The sequence below is a fragment of the Drosophila rhopaloa genome, unplaced genomic scaffold, assembly GCF_018152115.1.
Source record: "Drosophila rhopaloa isolate 14029-0021.01 unplaced genomic scaffold, ASM1815211v1 contig_3, whole genome shotgun sequence".
Lineage (NCBI taxonomy): Eukaryota > Metazoa > Arthropoda > Insecta > Diptera > Drosophilidae > Drosophila > Drosophila rhopaloa.
The window spans coordinates 8,310,018-8,334,845 of record NW_025335123.1 but is presented as its reverse complement, the minus strand read 5'-3'; the positions used below and the strand labels follow the sequence as shown (position 1 = coordinate 8,334,845).

Below are 24,828 nucleotides of genomic sequence, written 5' to 3'. Positions count from 1 at the left end.
AATTAACCCCACAACGCCCACTGTGCGTCTGGGTCTGCGGTCGCATTTTGACCGAGCCACGGCAATTATTTTGACGACGCTTAATTTGCGTTGAGTTGGAGATTTCTCGGATGCGGATGATGACGACGACGAAAACGGAGACGAGATGAGATGAGATGAGATGAGTTCAGATGAGATGGCAATGGCTATGAAGATTGGGGATTGGAGTTGGGCCCGGCGACGATGTCGCGCTTAACTTGCATCAAAATTGAAGCGACAGCATAGCAAACTAATTAAAGCCCAGGCATTTACCGCCCCAAATTGAACGATTTTTATGCTTAGCCTTTTTTAATTGTTCGAATTTCGTTGGGTGGGAATGGACCTGCGTTTGATGGCCCCGAAACTTAAATGCAGAGCAGCAGGCGCTATAATGACATATTTCACGTTTTTTTTTTATGGCATTTCATCATCGGGGTGTTTTTAATTCGAAATCAATTGTCTAGTTAATTGCTGGCTTTTTTTTTCAGCACATAAAATAGAAGATTTATATATAATTTGTCAGTGCCACATATTTGAAATGCTTCTTTGTCTGAAATTATTTAAAGTTCTTTTTTGTGTGTGCCAGATATTCAATCGCGCAAAAAGTGTATTACTACCGTTTCATCTTGGCAATTGCAAGAAATTCTTGGTCTTGTTTTTTGTACTTGGCTATCTATCATAATAATCGTTTTGGACTGTCACACGTACACACATCGCCGAAGGTTGGCAAACAAAAACGCCAACTTGAGGCTAATCAAACACATCAGCAACATCAGGCAGAAAACAGCAGCAGCAACAGCAACTTTAGCCATGACTGCGAATATATCTGTAGTTCTGTATTGCAAACGCTTTTTTGCCACTATCTTTAAGATAATAAATTCAAATGCAAAGTTAATTAATTGCCGGGTTGGCCATTTGCCGTGGGATAAGCACACCGGCAACATGTTGCTGCTGCAAACTCAATTTAATGGTAAATTAATAAAAAGAAATGGAATTTGATTTATCGACAGGAGAAGGAGTGTCGTCTTGTGCTAATTGAAATGCTAAATTTCCGTTCATGCCTGTAATTGACTTGGAGGCCCCAGAGGTGCGATGTGGAATCGAAATTGACTATTTTGCAGATTGCCAGAAATTGCCAGAGACTTTTGCCCAGCAGCCCCCCCCCCCCAAAAAAAAAAATTAATGGCTACAAGACTTTGGGCCAAGACTCGGCAGATTTTTCATTTGGCCACATAGCCACACATAGCACCCACCTTCTTCGGCGATTATTTGTTGGCCATAAATTACGGGCAGTTCGGTTTTTCTTTTTGGCCAATTGCATTTTCGACTTGTCACCGTTTTAATGGCCTCCAATTAGATAGAGCCGTGTGCATGTTTTTCTATATTTATGAAGTGGCAAACGGGTAAAAGCGATTTTCCCTTTAATGAGGCGCGGGAAAGTTCAAAATCCAACAATGATGCTAATGCTGATGCAACAGCAACAGCAACATCAACAATAATTTTTTTAAATTCCAAATTGAACTGAACTAGCTCACGCAACAACAAAAGCCCGGCGAACGAAAATAAGGAAATAATCAATTTAAAAAAATCAAAATCACACATTTACCCAGCACAAAACTATACTAAGTACACACATTACAAATCAACACACATCTACACACAGCAATCAGTCAATGTGCGAAAGAGAGGGAGCGAGAGAGAGAGAGCGAGAGAGAGAGAGGGGGGTCCAGATAGAGAGGCACTATCTATATGGCCGGACTGCTCAGGCACTCGCCGATCAGAATCCATATGCGATAAATAAATTGAATTTATCCGCAATTGGTCGAAAAAGCCAGAGGGTGGGTGTGTGCCAGTGTGTGGACCAGGGGCGCACAAAAAGGGGGTCTTAGGTCGCATCCCCCAGGGGATTTATGCATGATTTTTAAGTGAAATATACATTTTCTATTTCTTTTTTTTGGAATTTAACTGAAGGATGCTATGAATATAGTCAACTACTGATAAGATAGCTTTGTTTTCTTCAGCTATCATTAATATTTTTTTTAATATAGGGTAATTAGCTATGTCTTACAAATTAAGAAATTGCTAATTTAGGGATATGAATACAAAAACATGTTTTTAAACTACAACTAATGCTAAATTGATTTGTCAAGAACCCCTTTCTGCCTAAGCCACTGTACACGATAATGACTGTTTTTCACTTTAATCAGCAAATACAAAAGGCAACAACAGTCACGATAAGCACAACAGCAGCAGCAGCAGCAGCAACAGCAGCAGCAGCAGCAACAGCAACACACAGCAGCAACATCCAACATTCAGCAGCAATCATTGCAGGCAGAGTAGTAGTCCTAAACTAAGCTCAATGTCTCCAGTAAAATCCATGTGCCATGGTATTCGTGTGCTGATTGATTTGAATTGAATAATTGCAATTGTGCGGCTTGTATTTGTATTTGCATTATTATTATTTATTATTCGCCGTATGTCTTTTTGTACATTTCAGTTCGTTCGTTTTTGTGTTCGAATTGAGACTAATGACAAGTGGAGAGACCATTTCAATAACTAAGCCACTAATCCGATACGTAAATTGTATATATATACATATATACATTCGAGTATATTTCAACCCTCACCCGTTTCATTATTTTGTGGAGCGCACCGAAAATATTGTAGTCAAACTTTAGCTTCGATTGGCATAATAACTCATACTAAATTCGAATAATCGCCAATAATTTGGTTTTGCTTCGTTTCAATTTCGAACATTTGACAAGTGCAAAAAACAACAAATAAACCTAATGAGAATCAAATTAATAAATCTAAAATAATTGAGCTCTTGCCTTGAATCAAAGATTAGCTATTCAAAAATGTTGTTTGATTAGAAAAAGAGAGATAGAAGGAGAGAAATGAGCGAGAGTTGACAAATATTATTTTGGGGATCGAATCGATGAGTTGTTTAAACAGTTGATCTGCTTTTATGGCATGCTAAATTTGACGGCTGGGTTTAATTTTAGACCATTTGCGTTAGACATTTGATGGATTTTCCGCTCGATTCGCATTTAAAAATAACACTATCATTGTCTTTGGCCTGGAGCGTGTATCCAAATATTTGGGTCTGTCAGCCAAACTGTGGCACGTACAATATATGAGTTCGCGGCCAACCCTTTCGGGGTTTTTTACTCTGACGCAGACGGTCTGGCCAAGCAAATTGGTATATATCGGCATATATGGGTGCAAAACATCTACTCCAATGCCAATTAGGCGAGAAAGCCATCAGTCAATGCGAGAGTTATAATAATAATTTTTGGGTGCCCATCGTGGGATCGAATTAAATGGGGATCGCAGTCACGCGATGATAAGCACAAATCGAATTTTGTGCATGAAAAATTATGATTATTTCTATTATTTCTAAACCGATTATCTATCTCTGGCCCGAGCTGTCGGTTTTATGCTGGTCAATGGATTGCTGTTGACGAGATGCGGGACTGAAAATTGGGTGCTCGGTAATCGGTATTTTCTTATCAGTCATATTTTTTGGAAATAGTTCTAGGTATTTCTTGGTATTAAAATAATTTATTTGCTTGTTTTTACAACTCAAATATAATTATTTCTATAATATATAATGTAAACACTTTTTATATTTTTCATAAATATTTATTTAAAGCTAATCAAATGCTGGGAGAATGAAACCACAGACTTATCAATGACTTCCTATTAATGGGCCACTCCAGAAATTTTTGTGGCTTTTTTTCACTCCTAATCAGATATATTTTTGTTATATTTTTTTTTCAACTCCCTAGTGTTAGGATAAACAGCTAAATCTAGCCGCAAAACAAAGTCCATAAAAAATTGATTTCGTTTTGGGGCTTGGCATTTTTTTCCGTCATTGTTTTTGTTGTGCATAAAATAAATATGCTGAAATACTTCGATAAAGAAATTCTATAAATATATATATATATATATATGTACACATTTTTTGTAGAGGCAGATAAAAAAAAGCGAAATCGCGACATACAGATGCGGTTGAATTTGTTATTTAATAAATACATTTCTTGTATTCCGCTGGTTTTTTCCGCATATGCTGTTTGTTTTTGTTTGCCGCGTGTGATAAAAAAAATGTTTTAAACAAAGTGCCACCGAACGTGTCGTTTGTGTTTGAAAATAATATGTGATTAGTATTAGTAACAAAACAAAATATAAGCGGAAGCTGCCCTGGCTGACTTGCTGCTAATTTGTTGTTCATTTGTTTGCCCTGTCAAGAAGCGTTTAATATTTCTCCTCTTTTTGTTTTTTTGATTATTTTTTGTTGCGTTTTATTTTTGGAAGCGAGACGCGGCCCAAAGCACTTTGTCTATAAAAATGCACTTCTGCGAAAAAATAAACACATGCCTCATAGCCAAAACAAACGCACAGCAAAACGAGGAGCTGCTGCACTCCGACTCTAACAACAAACAACTGTTGCAATTCCATTTAACATGTTTTCTGTGCAAAAATTCGCGCCACAGACAGCTGTGCTTAACATAATATGGTGGTAGTGAAAAAAGAATAATACGTATTTCTTATTTTTTACAAACTTAACTAACAAATCAGATATTTCCATCGAGTGTTTTTAAAAAAATTCCCCTAGATTTCAATATTCCTTTCCAAAAACACCACCAATATTTTGGCCACAACTGTAGATATATCCCAGGGCCTCTCCGTTTATATTCCTGTCGATCATCTTTGGCTGCCGCTTCGAGGACAAAAAAATATTGTCGCATATTTATGAACATGTGTAACAGATAAATCTGAATCTACGCACACAGCAGCGTTCATAAGTGATTTAGTTGTCAGTCGAGTGCATTTATCACAGCTGTGCATGGTCGACGGTTTGGGGGGGGTGGTGGTGGGTGTTGCATCGAATGGGGGGTTTTTTGAGAGGGTGGGGGGTGGTGAGGTGTCGCCCGGGCGCCAGTAATCAAACTAATGAGCTTGGGCCCACCAACAGTCGGCCAAAATAGCTTTTAATGGATTTCAAATAAGAAAACGCGCACAAAACGCAGGGAAAACGCGGGCTAAAAGCCAAAGTCGCGCAAAAGGGGGGTTGTGGAGAAGGACAGTGGTGCCGAAAGGGGGCAAGCAATCATTTGTTTTTGGAAACACATTTATTCACAAGAAATAAATTGAATGCCTTGCTTCTATTTTATCCCCAAAAACCCCACTGATTCCCAAAACCGAACCCCCCCTGTGAAAATCCAACCTAAGGCAGTGGATGGGTGGTTGGGTGGCTTGGTGTCTGGCCAAGTGAAGTGATAAAACATTAAAGAAATGCGCTTCTTTTCCCACTTTTTTTTTGCTCTCCTTTCTTTTCAGTACCACCTAGGGGTTGCTAATGGAAAAGAAGCTGCTGCCGTTGCACTTAATGGCAAATGATAATGATTGATGCTAAAATGCAATGCTCCACACTCCCGTGTGCACATCTTCAAATCAGCACAAAAAGCCACAACGAAACACTTCAAGTCAAAGCTTTCCACGGGTTGTTTTTTTTTTTTTTTTTTTTTTTTTTGGATAAGCAATCATTCAATGCGGTGTGTGTTACGTAAAGAAAGAATGCAAACCAGGGAAGATTATTTCTTATTTTTGCATTAGGGAAATTGGTAGGTTTTTATCTTGCTGGTTTCTGGGGGATTTCTTTGGACTTATAAAACGTTATTTCAATTTAGAAAATACTGTTTCTGAACTTGAATCTACTATATATATTGTATATTTTCCATTGCAAACCCACTTAAAATCCAATGGTATACTATCTCCCTAATTTCCTTCCCATCCCTTTTCATCTGGTGCTGTGTAAACAAAGGCATTCAACAAATTTGTAGGCGTAAAAATTGTCTTGTCAATATTTTAATGATATCACTTTACACCCCCTGTTTTTAGTCCTTGTCCTTGGAACACCAAACCACCCCCCCCACCCTCATTTTGCTTGCCGCAAAAGTTTCCTTCTAACTTTTTCCCTTGGCTTGATGTTGGGTTGATTTTCCTGTCCCAGGGAAAAAGGCTCAAATCCCTGGCTGTATGTTTTTTTTCGCTTATTTTTTGCCTGTTTGTCCCTTTTTGCCGCTTCTTCTTGTTCTTGGGCGTGTAAAGAAGAAGTCAAAAGTCCCGCAGCTCATTTGTTTGCCTTGTATTTTACTTCTTTTTTTTTGGAATTTTTGTTTTCTATTTTTTCCCGGTCTCGGTTTCGCCGTACTCGGGCAACATTTTTTTTGTTTGGCTAGAAAATTACAAGAAAAGTGGCCGAGAGTGGGTGGAAAAGCGGGCCGGGGGGTGGGGTTTTGTTTATTTGTGCAAGTGTTTTCTCAATTGTGCGTACTGGTTTGGGTTGGCGGCGGTCGGTCAGTCGTGCGTCGTCGTCTGCGGTTGAAATTCCTCTCCTTGGCTATCCTGCTACTTTTTTACGCTTCTTTCACTCCTTTTGGCAACCGATGGCATCCTTTTGCCCCAAAACACACTCGCACATTCCGAAATTCCGGTGTGGGTGGCGACGTTTGTCTAATCTTAACGGTTTTACATTTCATTGCGCTGGGTAATTGTCTGTCGGTGGGTGGGTTGCTTATTTCAAGGATATTCGACCTTAGTCCGCTACAGTTTATTAAATTAAAAAGTCACTTAAAGTTTGGTTTTATTTTTCCCTGGGCAGACAGTAGCAGTTTGATGTTCATGGGGTTGTGCTTAATCCATGGTACTTGGGCTAACAACAGGGTTCAAAACGCCACTTTAACTTAAAGCCTATTTGCGAAGAGCTTTAAACAACTGGTTAACTTTTAGGCTGATCCGTAGTTAAATGTATATTAACATTTGAAGTAGTCTTATTCAAGTCTAAAATCAATTTGAATTTCCAAGCTATCTTGTGAGTACTATTTAACAGAAGGACTTTGATTTAACACCATGATATAAGCAATCCCTATCACAACCTAACCTCTGGTTAAACTATGTTTAATATACTTTCAGATATTAAAGCATCTAACTTTGACAGTCTAGATAAGTGGCAACTTAACAGCTTATATCCCGTCGATCTAATAGTTGAAATTTACTAGGATAACCTAGGTTAACATTTTCTTTGTAACTCTTAACTTCCGGTTAGCAGAAACTTACCTCTTTATCTTTGGCAGCTAATAAAACAGCAGGCTGGCCATTGTTGTTGTTATTGTTCTTCTTCTTGCGCTTCTCGCTGTTGCCGCTGCTGCTGTTGTTGTTGTTGTTGTTATTGTTGTTGGTGTTGCTGGTGGCTGTGTTGCTGGTGGTGTTGTTGTTATTGCTGGTATTTGTGTTGTTGTTGGCGCAATCATCGTCCTCAGCCGAATTGGCCACATGTTGCTCACTCTCATTGCCGCCATTGTTGTTCTTTCGACTACAACTATTATTGCTATCGGTTGTATGATTATTGCTAACATTTAAACTAGCCTCCCCCGCATCCTTGGGCTCCTCAAGATCTGTATCCTGCTGCTGCTGCTGCTGCTGTTGGGTTGTTGCACTCGGCTCAGTTCTGGTTTCTTGCGGTGCATCCAGCTCCATATCATCAGCGTTCGATTGCATCGAGGCATTCTCCTCCTCATCGTCCTCGTCCTCGTCCTCCTCCTCGTCCTCCTCATCCTCGTCCAGTTCCTCCTCGTCCTGCTGACTGCTATTGTTGCCGGTGTGATTGATGCTGCTGCTGTTGCTGCCGCTCTTGATGTTGCTAGTGGCAACTGGAGCTGCTGCTGCTGCTGCTGCTGCTGCAACTGCAACTTCTGGCTGTTCTGTGGCTATTGCAACTTCGTTCGCCGGCGAATGCAACGGCGATTGCTGTTGCTGCTGTTGTTGCAATGCCGCCGCTGCTGCCGCAGCTGCCGCCTCCATCATCATCATCTGCTGGGCGTGGTTGAAGAAGAGCTTCGGGTTGAGGCAGGCGCCGACACCACCGACACCGCCGCTCTGTTGCAAACCGCTCTGCAACTGCTGCTGCTGCTCGGCGCTGAGCAACGGCGGCGAGGGCGACGGCGTATTTGTGTTCGCCAGCAGATTGCTGCCGTTCTGCTGCTGCAGCGTTATGGCCGCTGCAACAATGGAGCTGTTCAGCAGCTTGTCGCTGTCGCTCTCCAATATGCCGCCGATACCCGCCTGCTGTTGCTGCTGCTCCTCCTCGCTGTCGTTGGTTGCTGTTGCACCTGCAACAACTGCTGCCGCTGCTGCTGTGTCGCTGTTGTCGCTGCTGAGGTTGCTCTCGGGATTGCCGGTGGATAGCTGCTCTTTGAGTGTGTTCACTTCCTTCTCGGCCAGAGTGGCGCGCTGCAATATATAGAAATTTTTCAAATAAAATTATTAATTATGGATTTAAATTTGTATCAAAATAAATAATTTAAGAGTTCTCATTAGTTTTTTGCCATTTGTTTAGTTTCGAGACCACTACGTACACTGAGAATGTTTGCTTTGCCCATATATATTTACTTTTTACCATCAAATTAATAAGTTTAATTTAATTATTTTATACATCTAATCACACAAACTGATTTTGATATATTTTCCATGAGACCTCAAAGAACCATCACCCCTTTAGAAGCTAAGCAGCAGTGTCAGGCACATATGTTGCTTTTGGCACGAACAAAAAGCAAAAAGTTTACACCGCCCCGCCTTCCTCTCATTTCCCATCAGCCTCAGCCAACTATCGACCCTCATTAATTTTACTTTTAAAGTCATTACGGGTTAAATTTAGCCAAATTAATACGTTGCAAAAACTTTTGTCGGCCCCGAAAATGCCAAAGCACCAGAGCAGCAAAACACTCGCAAACACACAAACCAAATAGGCCAAAAGGAGTCAGACGGAAGGCTTAAAAAACATTCCGGGGTATTTCCGTCTGCATTAGCAACCAAAAAACCCAGCAACAACAACAACGGCAAGGATCTAGAGCCAGGACCAACAAATTTATAGTTTATCGTTGGTATCGATAAGCCCAACTTGAAAATTTTCCCTGCTATTAGTGACCTGACCTTCGATGGGTGGGTGTTTTGGGTTCGTCTCTTCTCCGGATTCAAATGCCAAATGAGAAATTAAAACAACAAAACAGAAGCCATTGGGCTAAAAACAAAATAAAAAAAATATATATAGCAGAGAACTGCCGAAGAAGAAGGTTACAAAAATATGCGGTGCAAACTTTTTTGGCAAATTAGTCTGGGACCCAGACCAGAATCAGGATTTCCCCCAAGTTTTAAGGCTTCCATTCCGTTTTGCCTAAGCCCAAGCAGCAAATGGCAATGACTTTTGCTTCGATTTTCCGTTGATTTGTACTTGTTGGTTCGGTTCGGATTCGGATTCGGGTTTTTGTGCAATTTTATTTGTATAAATACCGGAAGCTAGCAAAAAAAGCAGGACTTCAGTGGGCGTTGCAGGCAATAAAGAACTTTGGAAATTAGTCGATGGGCAAACCAAAAACTACTATACCATTGGTGTGAGTTTTAAGCCTTTGCCCGGTTCTTGGCCAAGTTCTACTTCATATCGATGAAGGTCCCTGATTCCTTTGGCCCTTCTCCGATTTTCGAATAAAGTTAAGCAGGAAGTCGTTACACAGAGTGTAGAAATGGGCAAATGGCGCTAGATAGGTTGTGGATTCGATATTAAAGCAATTCAAGTATGATTAAAGTTGCCAAGGCACATAATCACTTGGGAAAATATCTAAAAACTACGTTTTCTGGCAATAATCATACAATTTGTTAGAATCAAGGGTATGAATATGTGTAGAATCTCTTCCTCTGTGTGCAAAACTTCCCCTAATAGCTGTGACTCAACCCACGGTGTTCGACATTCGATGATTTTCAGTACGCTTAATGACAGTATGCCTGGGAAAAGCAAAAAGCAAATCATTTTTCTTGCCCTGCCAGGCATATTTGTCAACATCATCATCCTCATTACGATGGGGGAGGGGGGTTGTTGTGGGTCCACTCTCCTCATAGATATATATTTATGATATTTAAAAGCTCTTAAGTACAAACAACAGACAAGTGGTTGGGCGCTCCTGGGAAGAGAGCTGCAGTTTTGTCCTTCGTCCTTTGCGTCCGACATCCTTTTCGAATGCCAGACACACAGGCAGACAGCTGGAAAGTGGGTGGTTGGGCGGTCTGGGTGGTTTGGGTGGCTCTCTCTCGGTGGTTCAGTGGTTGCTCTGTTTTAAGACCTCGGCTGCCGTTTCCCGTGAGCTGCTTAAGCTTGAAAATTGTTTTCATAATGGCCAAGAGGCAGAGGGATACTTTTCCGTTTTCATTTTCATTTTGATTCCCGGCTTCCATTGCCATTTCCATTTCCATTTCTTTCGCTGACTTTTTGCTGGACCGACCAGACCAGAGGACCAAAATCGATCACTGAAACGCAATCCCCGTGGGAAAGCCAGCACCTGTTGGTGTCCAGTTTTTCCACCTCGTGAAAATAGTTTCTTGGAACGTCAGCATCCCTGGGCAAATCAATTAATGCCAGGCAGGCCAACGATTCTGGCCCATTTCGAGTTCGGCTTAGCAGCAGTTGCCAACCAAATGAGTTAATTAACTAAAATGCGGGTGGCTTTGCCGGGCATTTTTTTGGTTTTTATTTTTTTGTTTTTTTTTTTTTGCAAGTTGGAGAGGGTTTCGTTTTGTTTTTTTTTTCTGTTTTTGGGGGCTCTGCCCACTTCAATGGCCCCTCGTCCTCAGCCTCGTCCTTTTGGCCCGTGTGTGTGGTCAGCTTATGGTAAGGCAAGGCTTTTCGTATTTCCGTATTGAGCACCCTTTTAGCGCAGCCCCGGCTCCCCTTTTATTTTTGGGTTTCATTTAATATTTTGCCGGTTGCCACTTCAAAGGAGATTTTTCCAAAAAAAAAAAGTATATATATATATCAAAACGTACACGAAAACGGGTAAAACCTCTTGCGCGCGAACCAAAAATGTTAAGTGAAATGTTAGTCCCTTGTCCAAAGGTCTGTTAAAATTCCATTCATACTAGAATTCAAATTGGGAATGGTTATGGATGGCATTAATAAAATATATATCACACAAGCTATTGCAGATTTTTCAGGCAATTCTATAGGATTGAATTCAATATATTTTCAAATTAATATCTTTTGTTTTTCCCCATGAAACTGCCAATTCTATGGCTCATTTGTTTCGTTCTCAGACTGCAATTGTATCAACTATTGGCAAGTCCAACTTGAAAGTCCTTATTCCATTTCGAGCGCCTGTTTCTGTTTCTGATTCTGATTCTGTATTTTATTTATATTGTATTCTTTTGGGATTTTTTTTCTTTCGTACCCGTGTCGTGTGTGTGTTTGAGTTGTTTGCTCGCAATTGTCGTGTGCTTGGCACATGTCAACTCATTCGCCAAAAACCCCACTCCCCCCGCTGCCTCCCATTTTCTCCACACCCTCTGAAGTTGCAGCATGCGGCATTGTCTCAAGCTGTTTGTCTGAAGTGAGCTTGCCTCAAGACCCGCGAACGGGGAATTCTTCACTCTCTTTGGCAAGGAGCAGTAGCAGCTGCTGTCAGGACTTCGGGACCTCTGGATTTCACTGGATTTTACTGAATTTCAACATTCACCATTCCCCGCACGGCACTTTTTCAAGGGAGGCTGGGTTGCGAGCACTTTTTGTAATTAGTACGAAGGCAATGTTATGAATTGTGCTTCAACTTAAGCTCGAGTGCCTTCATCTTGTTCTTATTCTGGTTTTCTGATTTTCCAGAGGGGGCACATATCAACCCCCTGTTGTTGTCCAGAAGAGTTGGGAAAGGGTTAACACGCGAGGCTGCATTGTGCGGTTTTTGGACAATAAATCAAAGCAAATCAATGCAACAACAAATGATGGAGAGGGGGGGGTGGAGGTTAGAGGTGGCACACGCCGTTACTCCTTTGAAGCCTGTATTTTCTAACATTCTAGTTAGCTGCGAAAGTCGAAGGACTCTCAAAAGATTCTCCCTTAACCCATGACTACCACTTAAACGCCTACATGACATGACAGGCTGTCATGGGGAAAAGGCTATGCCCCCAATCCCCATAAAAAAAAAGAAGACGACGACGAACCCAAAGCGTTTTTCACAATTACACACACATTAAACAGCACAAGCCAAAGATAAAGCTCTAGAAAAAGTAGAAGATGGCTGGCTACAAGGGGTTAAAAATAGATACATATGTGTGTCTGTGTAATGAGAGCGAAAAATTATTGTAGCCTGACATTAGGCGCTGACAAAGGGAGGGGGGTCAAGAAAAAAAATAGAAAATGGAGGTTAAGCTTACGCTTTGACAGCCACAAATGCTAAAATAAGGATATATATCTATAAATGAATATAGGGTATGTATAAATACGACAGCATAAATGGGGCACACACATGATAGGCAAATGAGTGTGACAGATGATTCGAGAAATCGAAATGGTGGAAATATGAAAAATACACATCAATAATCGTAGTTTTAAATGTTATACTACTCAATATAAGACTTTAAAAAAGTTGTTTAGTTCAAGCTAATTTTTATTCCTTCGCTGTATACAAATCTGAACTCTTTGAATCCCCAAAAAAAATCCTCCTTCGTCCCAGCTCCAATTTAATAATCCTTGCATTTAAGCAGCTCAACTGTTATCCATTAATTGCTCGGGCTGCTTTTCGACTAAATACTCGAGGAACTCCAGCTGAATGCCCCCAAACTGGATTCCCCCATAATATTCTTCAGATTCGGGGCATGCCTTTGCATTTGCTTTACAATTTCAAACATCATTAGCAACGCACACAGAGGCGGTTTTTGGGGGTGTGGGAAACACACACACACACACATGTCCATATATATCCCTTTTTGCTAATTATTTATTTAAATATTAAACAAAAAATACCCAAAACACACACACAGAAGGAAAGAGTTCAAACCCCACCTCGAAAAAAAATAAATAAAACTGCAACAAAAAACCAAAAAAATGAAAAGAGTGGCATAAAATCAACACACACACACACAGAGGAATAACCACTCGCACACATACACACACACACACACAAAGTGAAAGAGAAAAGACGAAAATGATGTATTGATGCTGAAAGAGAGGGGGCGATGATATGGGGATCCTGTCTGCACACAAATAAAAAACACACACACACACACATACAAAACAAGGAGAAGACAAGAAGAAGAAGAGAGAGCCAGTATATGCAAATACATAACTGTACATTCGTTGAGATACCGTTAGAGATTTGAGGCTCTTGTGTGCCTTCTCTTTTGGCTAACTAATATTTTCTAATTTAAAATTCTGTTTCTTTTTTATTGCTCCACACACACACACACACACAGACAGACAGTGAAAGCAACCCCGCACACATACGTATGTAAATTTATAACATTTTCTATTTACTTATCAAAAATCAGGCAAAAGGCATTGAGAAGGGGTTGCTGTTTTTATTTTATTTCATTTTTTTGTTTATTGTTGTAGGGTAGGGGGGGTTTTGTTGTTGGTAACTGAAAACTGCGTGCACGCCCAAATGTATGCTATACAAAATATAAATTAGCTTTGATATGCGAAGCTGCTGACGAAGATGAGAAAAGTCAGGGGAGGGGAGGGGATCTGGTGGATGATGGGGCGTGATATAGGGGTTGGGGCTCTCTGTAAAAAAGGATTATATACACGCGTGCCCTGCATATGTGTCTGTTTTGTGCGTGTGTGTGTGTGTGAAAAGATGCTGGAAAAAAGGATTAATGCGTGCGCCAAAGCAAGAAGAAGACGAGACTTTACGGGGGGTTTTTCGATTTTTAATGCGTTACATGACAGCGGAAAAGAGTTCGGAGGACTTCAAGTTCCTCCGATTTTTTCACCATTCCAAAAAGTGTCAAAGAAGAGCGTGCGTGTGTGTGTGTGTGCCCCGCTCAAAGGATACAGTTACAGTATTCATAATACCCGAACATCTGCGAATGTGTGTGAGTGGGCATCAAATTAGAGGATTTCTAATTGCCAAAAGCTCACAGGAATGGGAAAATAAAAGGGTTCGAAGAAGAGTGAAAAAGGGAAATTACAAATGGAGAATTACAAATGGAGAATTTGTTTGGAATCTAAAGATGATCAATTGATGAAAAATACTTTATATAGTCAAGGATATTTACTTTCAAGCCAAGCTAGTTTTAGAAAACCTTAAACATATTTAGTTTGGAGCTACGTTTATTCTAGTTTCATTATTCCGGGGATCAAAGCTCAGGTGTATTTTCCAAAATCCCCTGCTTAGAGCTACCTTCATTAGACAAAAAATGTTAATGCCCTTGCTCATACAGAAAAGCGGCTAAGTTCGGCTGCCATTTGGTGATTAACGAGAGGCTTTACAAATCCCCCCGTTTTCTAACAACCCTTTCGGAATTTCACCTCCCATCTGCCAACGCCAATCTCCACTGCCCCCACATTGAGTGACCAAAAGTAATAATAATTTTTTGGCTTATCCTTATTATTACATAACGTATGCATACCTTTTTTTTGTATGGCCCAAAAATTCCCATTCCATAAAAACAGGACCAATCGTACATCAAAAATGAACGCTGGACATACAGAAACACACACATGTGTTTGTGTTAGATGACCCTTTTTTGGGTGAACCCATTGTTCTGTCTGCCCCAACCCATTCTATTTTTTCGGTAGGCCTTTTTCGGTCAGGATTTTCACTGTATGTATTTTTATTTTTTTGCTAAGTAAATAATTAAGCATTACACTGACCAAATAGCACAATGCGAGGGGTTTGGGGATGGTCAAGTCAAGGCAGAAAACGGGCCCAGACAAATACAAATAAATATAACTCATATGTGGGCATTGTGTGGGTTAAAAGGGGTTTGGGGGATGTATTCGGTCAGGCCATACAAATAATGATTAGAAATCCCCCCAAGCCCTTGTAATTTTTGACATTTTTATGCGGGCCTCAGAATGCTTTCAGTGGGGATAAAAAAAAGGAAAGCCGAAGGGTTGTCCATTACCTTAAATTTGACATTTTAAAATCTAAACGAAATTAATGGTTTCAGTTTGCCGGGGACATGTACAGTTGTGCGCAAAGTATGTGAATATGAATGTGAATGTGAATGCCTAATTAAATATTATGTGAATCCTTTCTGGCCTTAACCAGACCAAAGCATTAATATAAATGAACGTATTAATGTTTAAGGCCCCACCCCCGACGAGAATCAATAATTCTTTGTGGGTGCTGTAAGAGGCTCTGGCGAAAAATCTCTTAATTAAACCGAAAATGAAGCAATTTATTATTTGCGCTTGTAGGCAAGTATCTGCTTTTTGCGCTCCTCGTCGCACCACAAAAAGGACTAGACCCTTTTTCAATCAAAATTTCCAATCAATGTCAATTCATTATGCCGAGTTGCTTCATCTCTCGAAAAACCAAGGCAACCGGTCGGAGGTTGGTTAAAATTGTGCTACTAAAGCAACCCCGAAGACAAAACTCAGTTGGCATTTTTAATGAAAAGCCACGACGTCGACGACGATGGAGCGAAGCCCAAAAGTTGCCTGTCAAGTTTGCCTAATCAAAATCGACAACATTTTATAGTTTGGGGATTTTTCGGGGGAAGGTGGCCTATAGAGTGAAGTAAGGACCTCAACTCAACCCAACTCCCTCACCTTTTTCGCCGGCTTAGCCTGAAGAGTGTGTGACAAACAAATATTTGAGAACGTAAATCAGAAATCTTTCGCTTTCATTTGGCAATCCTTTTGTGCGCGCGGGAAAAGTCGGGTTTTAAGGAGGTGGGTGGAAAATGGGGTTGCTTCTGCTGTCCTGGCAAAATCGAAAAACATTTCGTGTATTAAAACCGAAACGAATTAATTTAATTAATTACAATCATGTCTTATTAGAGACGTATGAAGGAGACGACGACGAACGAACCAAGACGATGTCCTTTGGAAAATCGACAAGGAGGGGGATGGGGGGTGATATGGGGGGAAAATCAAGAGGGGGCGACAGTTTTGTTGCTGGCAAAGTGAAACAACAGCGCGTGTCAGCTGCCAAAGAGTTGCTTTTGTTTCAAGTGCTGCCAGCGGAGCTTAGTGGGTTAAATTTCTGTGAGTTGGGCCGTTTTTTCGGGTGGGTTAAGGGTGAACTTTTGGGTGGTGGTGTAGTGGCGCCAAAATTTTATGCTCACATCATTTATAAATGCCTGATTTGTTATTTACAAAACGAGACAAGTTGCGGCATTTCGGAATTTTCCAAGGGAAGGGGGGTTTCTAAGGGAGGTTTCCCTTTTTGGGGCTGGAAAATAATATGTGTGAGTGTGTGTGTGTGTGTGTGTGTGGGCCATGCCACTTAATTTGAATTTGAGTAATTGCCCAAGTAGTCTCCTACTTTGCAAAAGGAAAGCTTTGTTTTCCCGATTTTGGTGTTTTTTTTTGGGTTACTTTGGGGTAAGTAATTTATAAGTTCGATTTTCAGTATATTCTTAAAGATTTCTTCCCTTTAATTTAGTTTCCCTCAAAGTTAAAATCAGTTGTTCAAACTGTTTTATGTATGCAAATAAACTGCAACTCTCTGACTCAGAAGAATACTGAGAAGATAATCTCAGTCCACACATTCATATTGCACTCAATATATCTCAGACTTCTTTTAACACTTTGTTGGCCATTGTTGTTGCTACTGTCGCTGTTAATTAATTTCTGCAAAAATATTTATTATTATTAGTCGACCCGCAAATGGCGATGGCAATGCACTCGGCCAGCCAACACTCGATATATATATATATATGTATATGTTTATATATCTGCATAAAAATGCATGCCACTGATTCGCACTGGCTGAAGCCCCCTTAACCCCCCACCGACCCCCTGTCTCTTTTTTACCCCCCTCAACGACTTGACTGTCACTAAACGGCTCATCTAACTGCAATGCTTCATAGAAATTTGTTTGTATGGCCGGAGGAACGTATCGGAAAAGGGAGCACTATAGGGGTTAAGGGGTGTTGGGGGGTTAAAGTGTGTGTGCCTGTGTGTGTGTGTGTATGGGTGGGGGGAGGGGGGAGGTGCGGTCTGGCTGGCGGGCAACTTATTTTTACAACAACAATGAACCAGTGAGCAAGCGAGAGAACACAAATCACAGAAATGAAAATCGAAAAGTGCATGCTTCTCCCATATAATATCAGGCAAATGAACAGACACAAATATTCATATGCATATACATACACTGAAAAGAAATTGAAGCCATAGTCTGGATATTCAAGAGATCAAGTTTTAATATTCCTTCTTTTATTATTAATTTAAAACAATTTATGATCAACAAGCATTTGTTAATACAAGTAATATTTTAAAATAAAGCAATTTCCCTATCATTAAAAAAAAAAGGTAAAAACTATCTTTAAGACTAGGAATATTTTTGAACTGTGCATCTATATCTGCGGCTGTATATGTATATCAAAATACTATATACTTTGTATCCGAGAGTCGGGGGGCAACAACAAATTTACACTCCAACAGACGATGTCGTCGTGCCAGTCACTCAGTCAGCCAGAGCGGCTGTCTATAATGCAGTACCGCCCCCCCTCCACCTCTGCCATCACCCTACCCCTTTCAACCCCCCTCCCCCCTTCCTTCCCTTCCATATTCCTCATATCGGTTGAGATATACACACGCATATATATATATTTATATGCATTTGTGTCTTCATATCCCTCGACTCTTCTATAAAAATAGGCAAATAATTATTTAAGAATTTCTTGATTAATTGGCAACGTTGTTGTTGTTGCTGTAGTTGTTGGGGCATGCAAATGTTGGCAAAAAGCGAGTGAAAGAGTAAGAGAGATGGGGGGGGGGGTAAAGGAAAAGAGACAGCAGTAGCTGCAGCAGACTGATGAGGCATTTTGGCCAACACTTGATTGCATTTTCAATTGTTTGCCGTTATGCATTTTTGCCAATAATTCACATAAATGGCGAATGGGTCCCCATCTCAGAAAGACATTGCAATTGTTTTCTATGTTGGGGAAACAAAAGAGGGCAAACGAAACAAAAAACAAAGAGACATTATGCTACTTTGTTGCAAGCTTAAAAAAGTGGAGAGAGTTAACATGGCTATTTTAATGGGCGATTTTAATTGGATAAATAGGAATGAAGTCAAGTATTTGTAAAGAAATGTCATTCAGTTGACATGATGAGTTAATGCAAGGCCATGCAGTTCAATGAGCTGAGGTATTCTGAAGTTAGATAATGATTGCGAAGGTTTACCAATTAATGAAGTCAACGGAATGCTAATTATGCATTTAAACATTTGTTTCTAATCAACCTAATGGTATGTGGCTTTTTCAGCATAGTAAAGTGGCACAGTTCTTAATTAGCCAATCTATTTATATTTAAATATCAAAATGATAGTAAGTTATATAGATTTTCTTTCCTACCTATGATCTCAAACAAATGACTTTAACTCTTTTAGCACCTAGATTTCATTCAGTGTGACAGTTCTTCCGTCTCTAGCCAGCAATTAGCATATTTTATATCAATTCTTGTCATACACGCATTCCACACCTTGCCATTTAGCCCCCCCCCCACGCTCTTTGAAAAATCCCCCAACCTCCGCAGAATTCAAGTGTCACCGCCCTAACAATTGACAAAGTTGCACAAAGGCTTGCCGAAAGAGACGGGGCGACAAAAGGCAGAAAGAGACGAGACATCGCACTCCTTTTTATGCCCCCCTAATGTCCCTATCTACTCTCCTACCGTTGATGCTCCTGCTTCACCGTCTGTATTTTCACGTCTGTGATGTGTGGCTCTCGTTTATTTTTATCAACTTTAGTTTTTGGGCTTTTTTGCGCTTATTATGCGGCAGACAGAGAACGAGAAGGGTATAGACGGGGAGTGAGGGACAGAGATAAAGATAGATAGAGATAGAGCGATGGAGAGACATTTCGCATATTCAGATTCATCTTGTCGTTCCGCATAAATAACTGTCGCCTTCTCTCTATCTCTTTGCCTGCTCTGTCTGGCATGATGCATGCATTATTTCATTAAAGTATTACAATATTAATTCGATTTTCACTAATTGACAAGAAGAACAAGAGCAGACAGAGCAGAATAAAGCGAGGATAAAATAACGCATCGAATTGGATTCCGTACGAGATATTTTAAAGTTATGACTTAAGTGCAACAATGTTATTTCTATTTAATTAATATTCAAATCCCTCTAGATCTCATTAGGTTATCCCTTATCCCCCTCTTAAACATCATTCTATATCTTTTTAGTTTGCTCCCAATCCATGGGACTTAGTTTTGACCTGGTTCTGAGGCTGTTTAGCTGACTTAAAGCTACTTGAAAAAAAAGCCCTCGAAAAAATTCGCGGATAAACAAAGGAAAAAGGCATACAACACGGGCGATATGGAGAATCGGGGAAAGGGATATATAGGTGGGTGGTTTCAGAGTCTGCAAATGTTGCGGTTTTTACGCACAACATTCGAGGGGGCTGGTGGGTTGGAGTCCAAAGTGAGCGATAGAGAGGGGTAGATGGGCTCTAGAAAGAGAGGGGTAGATGGCAAACTGTTGCTCGACATTTTGCGTTGGCATGTTTGGTATGCTTCTGACCCCAAAGTACAAATCAATTGCATGTGTATGCTGCGGTGACTGTGTGTGTGAGTGTATCATTTGCACATCACACACACACACACAGGCAAAGATATTAACCCATACACTAGCAGACTGGCCACGTGCTGTACTGGACTGCGAATGCGAGTGCCTTTTGGTCAATGCCAGCCGACTGCCGGCCTTGTCTCCCTGCGAAATTGTGTCAATTGCAGTGGCCACTGGGAGATGTCACCCCCCACCCACTTTTCACACCCCCATCCCCATACACACACACACACACACACAATGTCAACAACATGCGCAGGTTGCGCGAATTTTCGCAAAAAGGGGGGCGGGAGAATTCCGAGTTCGTTGCTTTTTGGGGAAACTCACGAGGCCTATGACTTTTCAATGTCAAGCAAAGGTTCATAGGAACAGTAAACTAAAGCTTTTAATATTTATAGGGCTCTGAAGATACCTTTAATGATCATCTTTTTATTAGTTAATTTACACCTGCTAATTAATAATACTAAATGGTTGTGAATTCCAGCTGTTGATCATAAAAGGTTATACATAATGAGCTCCTGTTGCTCATCAAATTATTTCCAATTTCCTAAGCAGTTCAACAAATAAGTAGATAAAGTAATACGTTCCTGAAAGAGACCTCTCTACTATTCCTATCTATTTCCCTTGAAACTGACATTCTTTGAACTGCAGTTTTACTTATAATTCTTTCCCCTTCTTCAATAATTTTATCAATTCCTCAAAGGTTGAGCAGACGCCGCGTGGCATGACCTTCAATGCGAAATCAAAATCAAAATTAAAATCGAATGCTCCCACGCATTCAATGGGATGAATGCTTAATGATGATCTTCTTTCCAACAAAGAAAAAATACGACAAAAACCGAAACGAAACGGGGCGAACGCTTAATTTAATTTCCTCCAGACAAAATGTGAAATTCGATCGAAAGCATTTTTGTATGCCGAAAAAACAAAAAGCCCAACAAAGAATCGCTCAAAAGTTGAGGCAATTTTTTTTTTTTTTTTTTTTTTATACGTCTCTTTGGTTTTTGCATATCGACAAGGGCAAACAGGAAATCCATGTTTATGTTTAAATTAATAATAATACAAGAGAGCAGGGCACATATATAATATAAGAAGGGTATCAATGAAATGCTGCCCATTGAACGAACTCTGATGATGATGATGATGATGCTGACGTTATGCGGGACAGCATTAATACAATAAATTATATTATGGCTCTTCCTGTTTGCTCCGATAAAAAAAAATAAAGAAACGAAGAACGAAATTGAACAATATTTTTCGCTCTCTTCTTTCGGTTTTAGCTTTAGCTTTAGCCTTTTTTTTTGCGGGGGATTGATAATAATGCCTGGTCGTGGCTGAATCTGGCAGATCTTGAGCGTCTGATTTGTGCAAATAATTGAAATTTGCATATAATGAAGGCGACACTGGGGGCGTTCAATAAAGGGGGTCTTCGGGGGTCTGCGGGATCTCGACATTTTTTTTCTTCTTATTATTTCTTTTTAGTGAATGAACCATTTCATGCACAGTAGCTGCAATCAAGTCGTGTGCTAACTCTTTCGGTCCCAAGGATCAGTCTATTGTGAACTGGCAACATAAATTACATTTAAGGTGAAGTAACCCCCCATCCACTTTACCTTGAAAAGAAGAGAAAAAAAAACCCTAAAGCCCAAAAACGGGTCCGCAAATTGATGATCATCCCGTAATGAGCATGATGATGTTGCCGTTGCGCCCACTTTGTGTGGGCGAGATGTTGCTGGTGTGTCTGCCGATGTTGCTGCCGTGCTGTTGCTGTTGTTGCCGCGTTGTTGCTGCTGCTAATGGCAGACAGACGAGACAAGTTTTGACATATTTTGTTGCAGGAGGATGGAGAGGACAGCGGAAAACAGCAACGGCAACGACATGAATGAAACGCAAATGAATGAAATGCGGCTCGAAGGCAACAAACACACACACACACACACTCGGGCCAAACAAAAAGCGCAAAAAAAAAAAAAAAACAACAACAAAATATTCAGAAAAAAATACAGAGAAAGAGAAATCTGAAAACAGGACCCCCTATCGCATGTGTGTGTGTAGTTATCATTATAATGCCAGTCGCGACAAACATCATTAGTTGCTCACCACCTTAAGTGGAGCACAGTGTCTGGCCCAAAAACTTACGAATTCAGAATGAGAGCAATGAAGTGGGAATATTACCTGCAATGAGAAGAAACAAAGTAATTATTAGTAGGGTACAAAAAATAATTATCAAAAGTTAATGCTAATATTTATAGGGTATTTACAAATCAAAAGATATTAACACTCATCATCAGAATATTTGTATATTTTTTATCAACCCAAAAATTAATGACTTATTTCCTTTAGGTAATTAAATTTTAGATCATTTTTGAAATGCTTAATGATCGTTGATTAAATTGCCATAAAAAGTGTTTAATTAGTGATTAATCATTTTAAAATGTTACTCACAGAAATACTGCACTCTAGAATGCAAACGATATATATATTGTATCAACTTCTGATCAAGGTTAGGTAATATTGTCTTATAATATCTACAAAGATATCTTCTTCTAAATAGCTAGTATAAAAAAAGTGAATCACTTGGAATTTCGGAAAAAACTGCCATAAGTCAATCGATATGTAAGATCAATTTGTTTTTTAGATCTCCCTTCAAATTCATATACACAAGATCAGATAGCCAGAAAAAACCAGAGAAACGTATCTGTAAAATCCATACTCACTAATCCAATCAATAGAAAATCAACACGGAAATCGAAGTTCACAAATTCCAATCAATATCACTAATCAAAACACCGTTGGTAGGATCACTAAAGTCGGTTGGGAATATTTCGGAGCCAGAGCCAAGTCGGTCGGAATACGTCGGTAGCCGATATAACGCGTCAAATAGCAATTAACAACTGATGTAGATAATTCACTGGACAAATTATTCTGAGCGCGAAAAAACTTGAGCCCACCGAGACATACAAACAAATACCCACAGTTATATATATATATATATATATAATCAAATCCATATAAATACACATGTGCCTGTGTGTGTATTTATCCACACACGCAATGGCCGCAGCATTTTGTGATAAACGACGAAATAAAATCAAATCTAAAGCTCCCAAAAAAAAAAAAAAAGAACGAGCAGAACGAAATAAAATAATCACAAGGCAGCTACTGAAGCTGCCTGCCTTTGTATTTGGATTTGTATGAATGTGTGTGTGTGGTGGCATTAGTAAAGCTAAAGAAGAGCAACAATTTCTAAACAAATACATCATCATCATCATAATTATAAAATTAAATTCCTGTTGCCTTTTTTATCAATTTTATTTGTGGCCGAGCAGAGGAACAGGGGATCAGGTGTTATAAAGGCCATACATTTCGTGTAGCAATGTTTAAGTATTGCTAAAGATACCGAGAGGCAGAGATTCATATATATACATATATATATATATATATAGGAGCAGATAAAGTTAGAGTCGAATGTGTGGTTAAGATATCCAGACATATAGCTGCCATATTTATATAGAGACGTAATCAAGTCAGTCAAGTGGAGCGCTGTCTATTGGCCGAAGGTACAGATACAGGGGTACTGTACCGCCCCATATACACCGACATACAGATAAGATCTACGTTATCTGCCCCTGATATATATGGCTATATAAAACACGCACATATATATACCACGCATATATAGTATATATCTCCTCGCCTGCTTAGTGGACAAACAAATAGGTGTATAAATAAAAACAAATTACAACAAAATGAAGAGAATGGAATGAGACGAGGGTGCCAGCTAGATAAGCCCCCCAAAGGCAATTCAAGAAGTGGCAGTCATATCTGGCTGACGAGCACGAGATATAGCCATAGATATAGTCGAGATATCAGTTAATCGGCGGCCATATACCCACACACACACACACTTACTTCCAGAGAAATTCACCCGCATGGCGGAGACAATCGTCATAAATTGTTTAGTTGTTGGCTAAACATGTTGAAAGATTTATGGTAGGGCTATACGCCATCATATAGTGATTTGTAAGAAATCGGCCAGATATACGCGCAGATATATATAATATGCGAGGTGACGGTGACGGCGGTCCCATACGATTAGGCAATGGCGTCAGTTGGTTAGTTAAGTGTGAAAACTGGAAACCTTGAGCTACTTGGATTATTTGCTCTTGACGTCTGGAGGCTCTTCGGACTGATCGCCTGGAGGTCGAAAACATATAGGGTTTCCAGAGAAATCTAGATGTTAAAATGCGACCAATGGGATATCTTTTCATCTTGGGCAGAATACCACGATGTGTCCAACTATTGAAACGATAAAAAATAAATGAAAGTCCGAAATGAAATGACATACCATGAAATACAGCCACAGAAAAGGAACAAAAAAAAATGCTATATATCGCTCCTATCTATACACACAATCGGGGGGAATATATAAACGAGCATACTGATATATGTACGTTGCCCATCTATATATCTATGTGTATCAAGCGAAATCCCTACAATAAAATGGGGCGGAGCACAAGTGGCAAAAAAAAAAAAAAAAAAAGAAAATATCGAAACGAAAAGAAATGAAGGAAACGAGAAATGGGAAAGCAAAAGAAGAAAAATCTGCCAAGTGAAAAGAAATCGGAGCCAGCTGAAGCTCGAATGGCAGTGGAAATGCGAATGGAAATGGAGAAAATGGTGGAGGGGGGGAGGACGAAATGGAGGTGGAAGGAAGCCTCAGTATCCAGCAAATCCTGATGCTCCAACGAATGTATCTGTATCTGTATTTGTATCCGTCTCTGTCGCGTGTGTGTGTGTGTGTGTATCTCTATCTGTAGCTGTATCTGTAGTTGCCAGCACTCGAATAAAATCGAATAAGCATAAAAACGCATGCCATAAGGATACACGTGAGTGTGTTTTAGCGTGTGTGTGTGTGCTACAGTGTCCTGAGTACATAAGCCGATGCTGTTGTATCCATAAGATACATGTCTAAGCGGGCTGGATTTGGGTTGGCTGCGCCTCGAACGCATATTCAATAATGACATAAATAACACACGCACACGACGACGGCATCCTCCCAACCCCCCTTTCTTTTACACCTGGTTTTCTTCGTACCGCTCGTTGAGTGCGCTGCTTAGCACCTAAAAGCATGCTACTATTTTTTCCACTCACAACAAGGGTTCCTCCACCAACACTAACACCAGCGCACACATGCTATGCCATGCTGTGTCTGTGTGTGTGCACTTGATTACAT

General features: G+C 40.1%; 1 protein-coding gene across 4 annotated transcripts in view; it reads right to left on the bottom strand.

Annotated features, from left to right (window-relative positions):
* Positions 1 to 24,828, bottom strand: part of LOC108046407 (homeobox protein cut) — a 72,071-nt gene that overhangs the window by 24,722 nt on the left and 22,521 nt on the right. For 3 of the 4 annotated variants that reach the window (XM_044461258.1, XM_044461259.1, XM_017126060.2), the window contains exon 2: positions 7,141 to 8,313. In XM_044461258.1, coding sequence (XP_044317193.1) covers positions 7,141 to 8,313 — 1,173 coding nt within the window. Of the gene's footprint in view, positions 1 to 7,140; positions 8,314 to 21,731; positions 21,768 to 24,828 lie in introns of all 4 variants that reach the window. The other variant, XM_044461257.1, reaches the window with a different exon arrangement.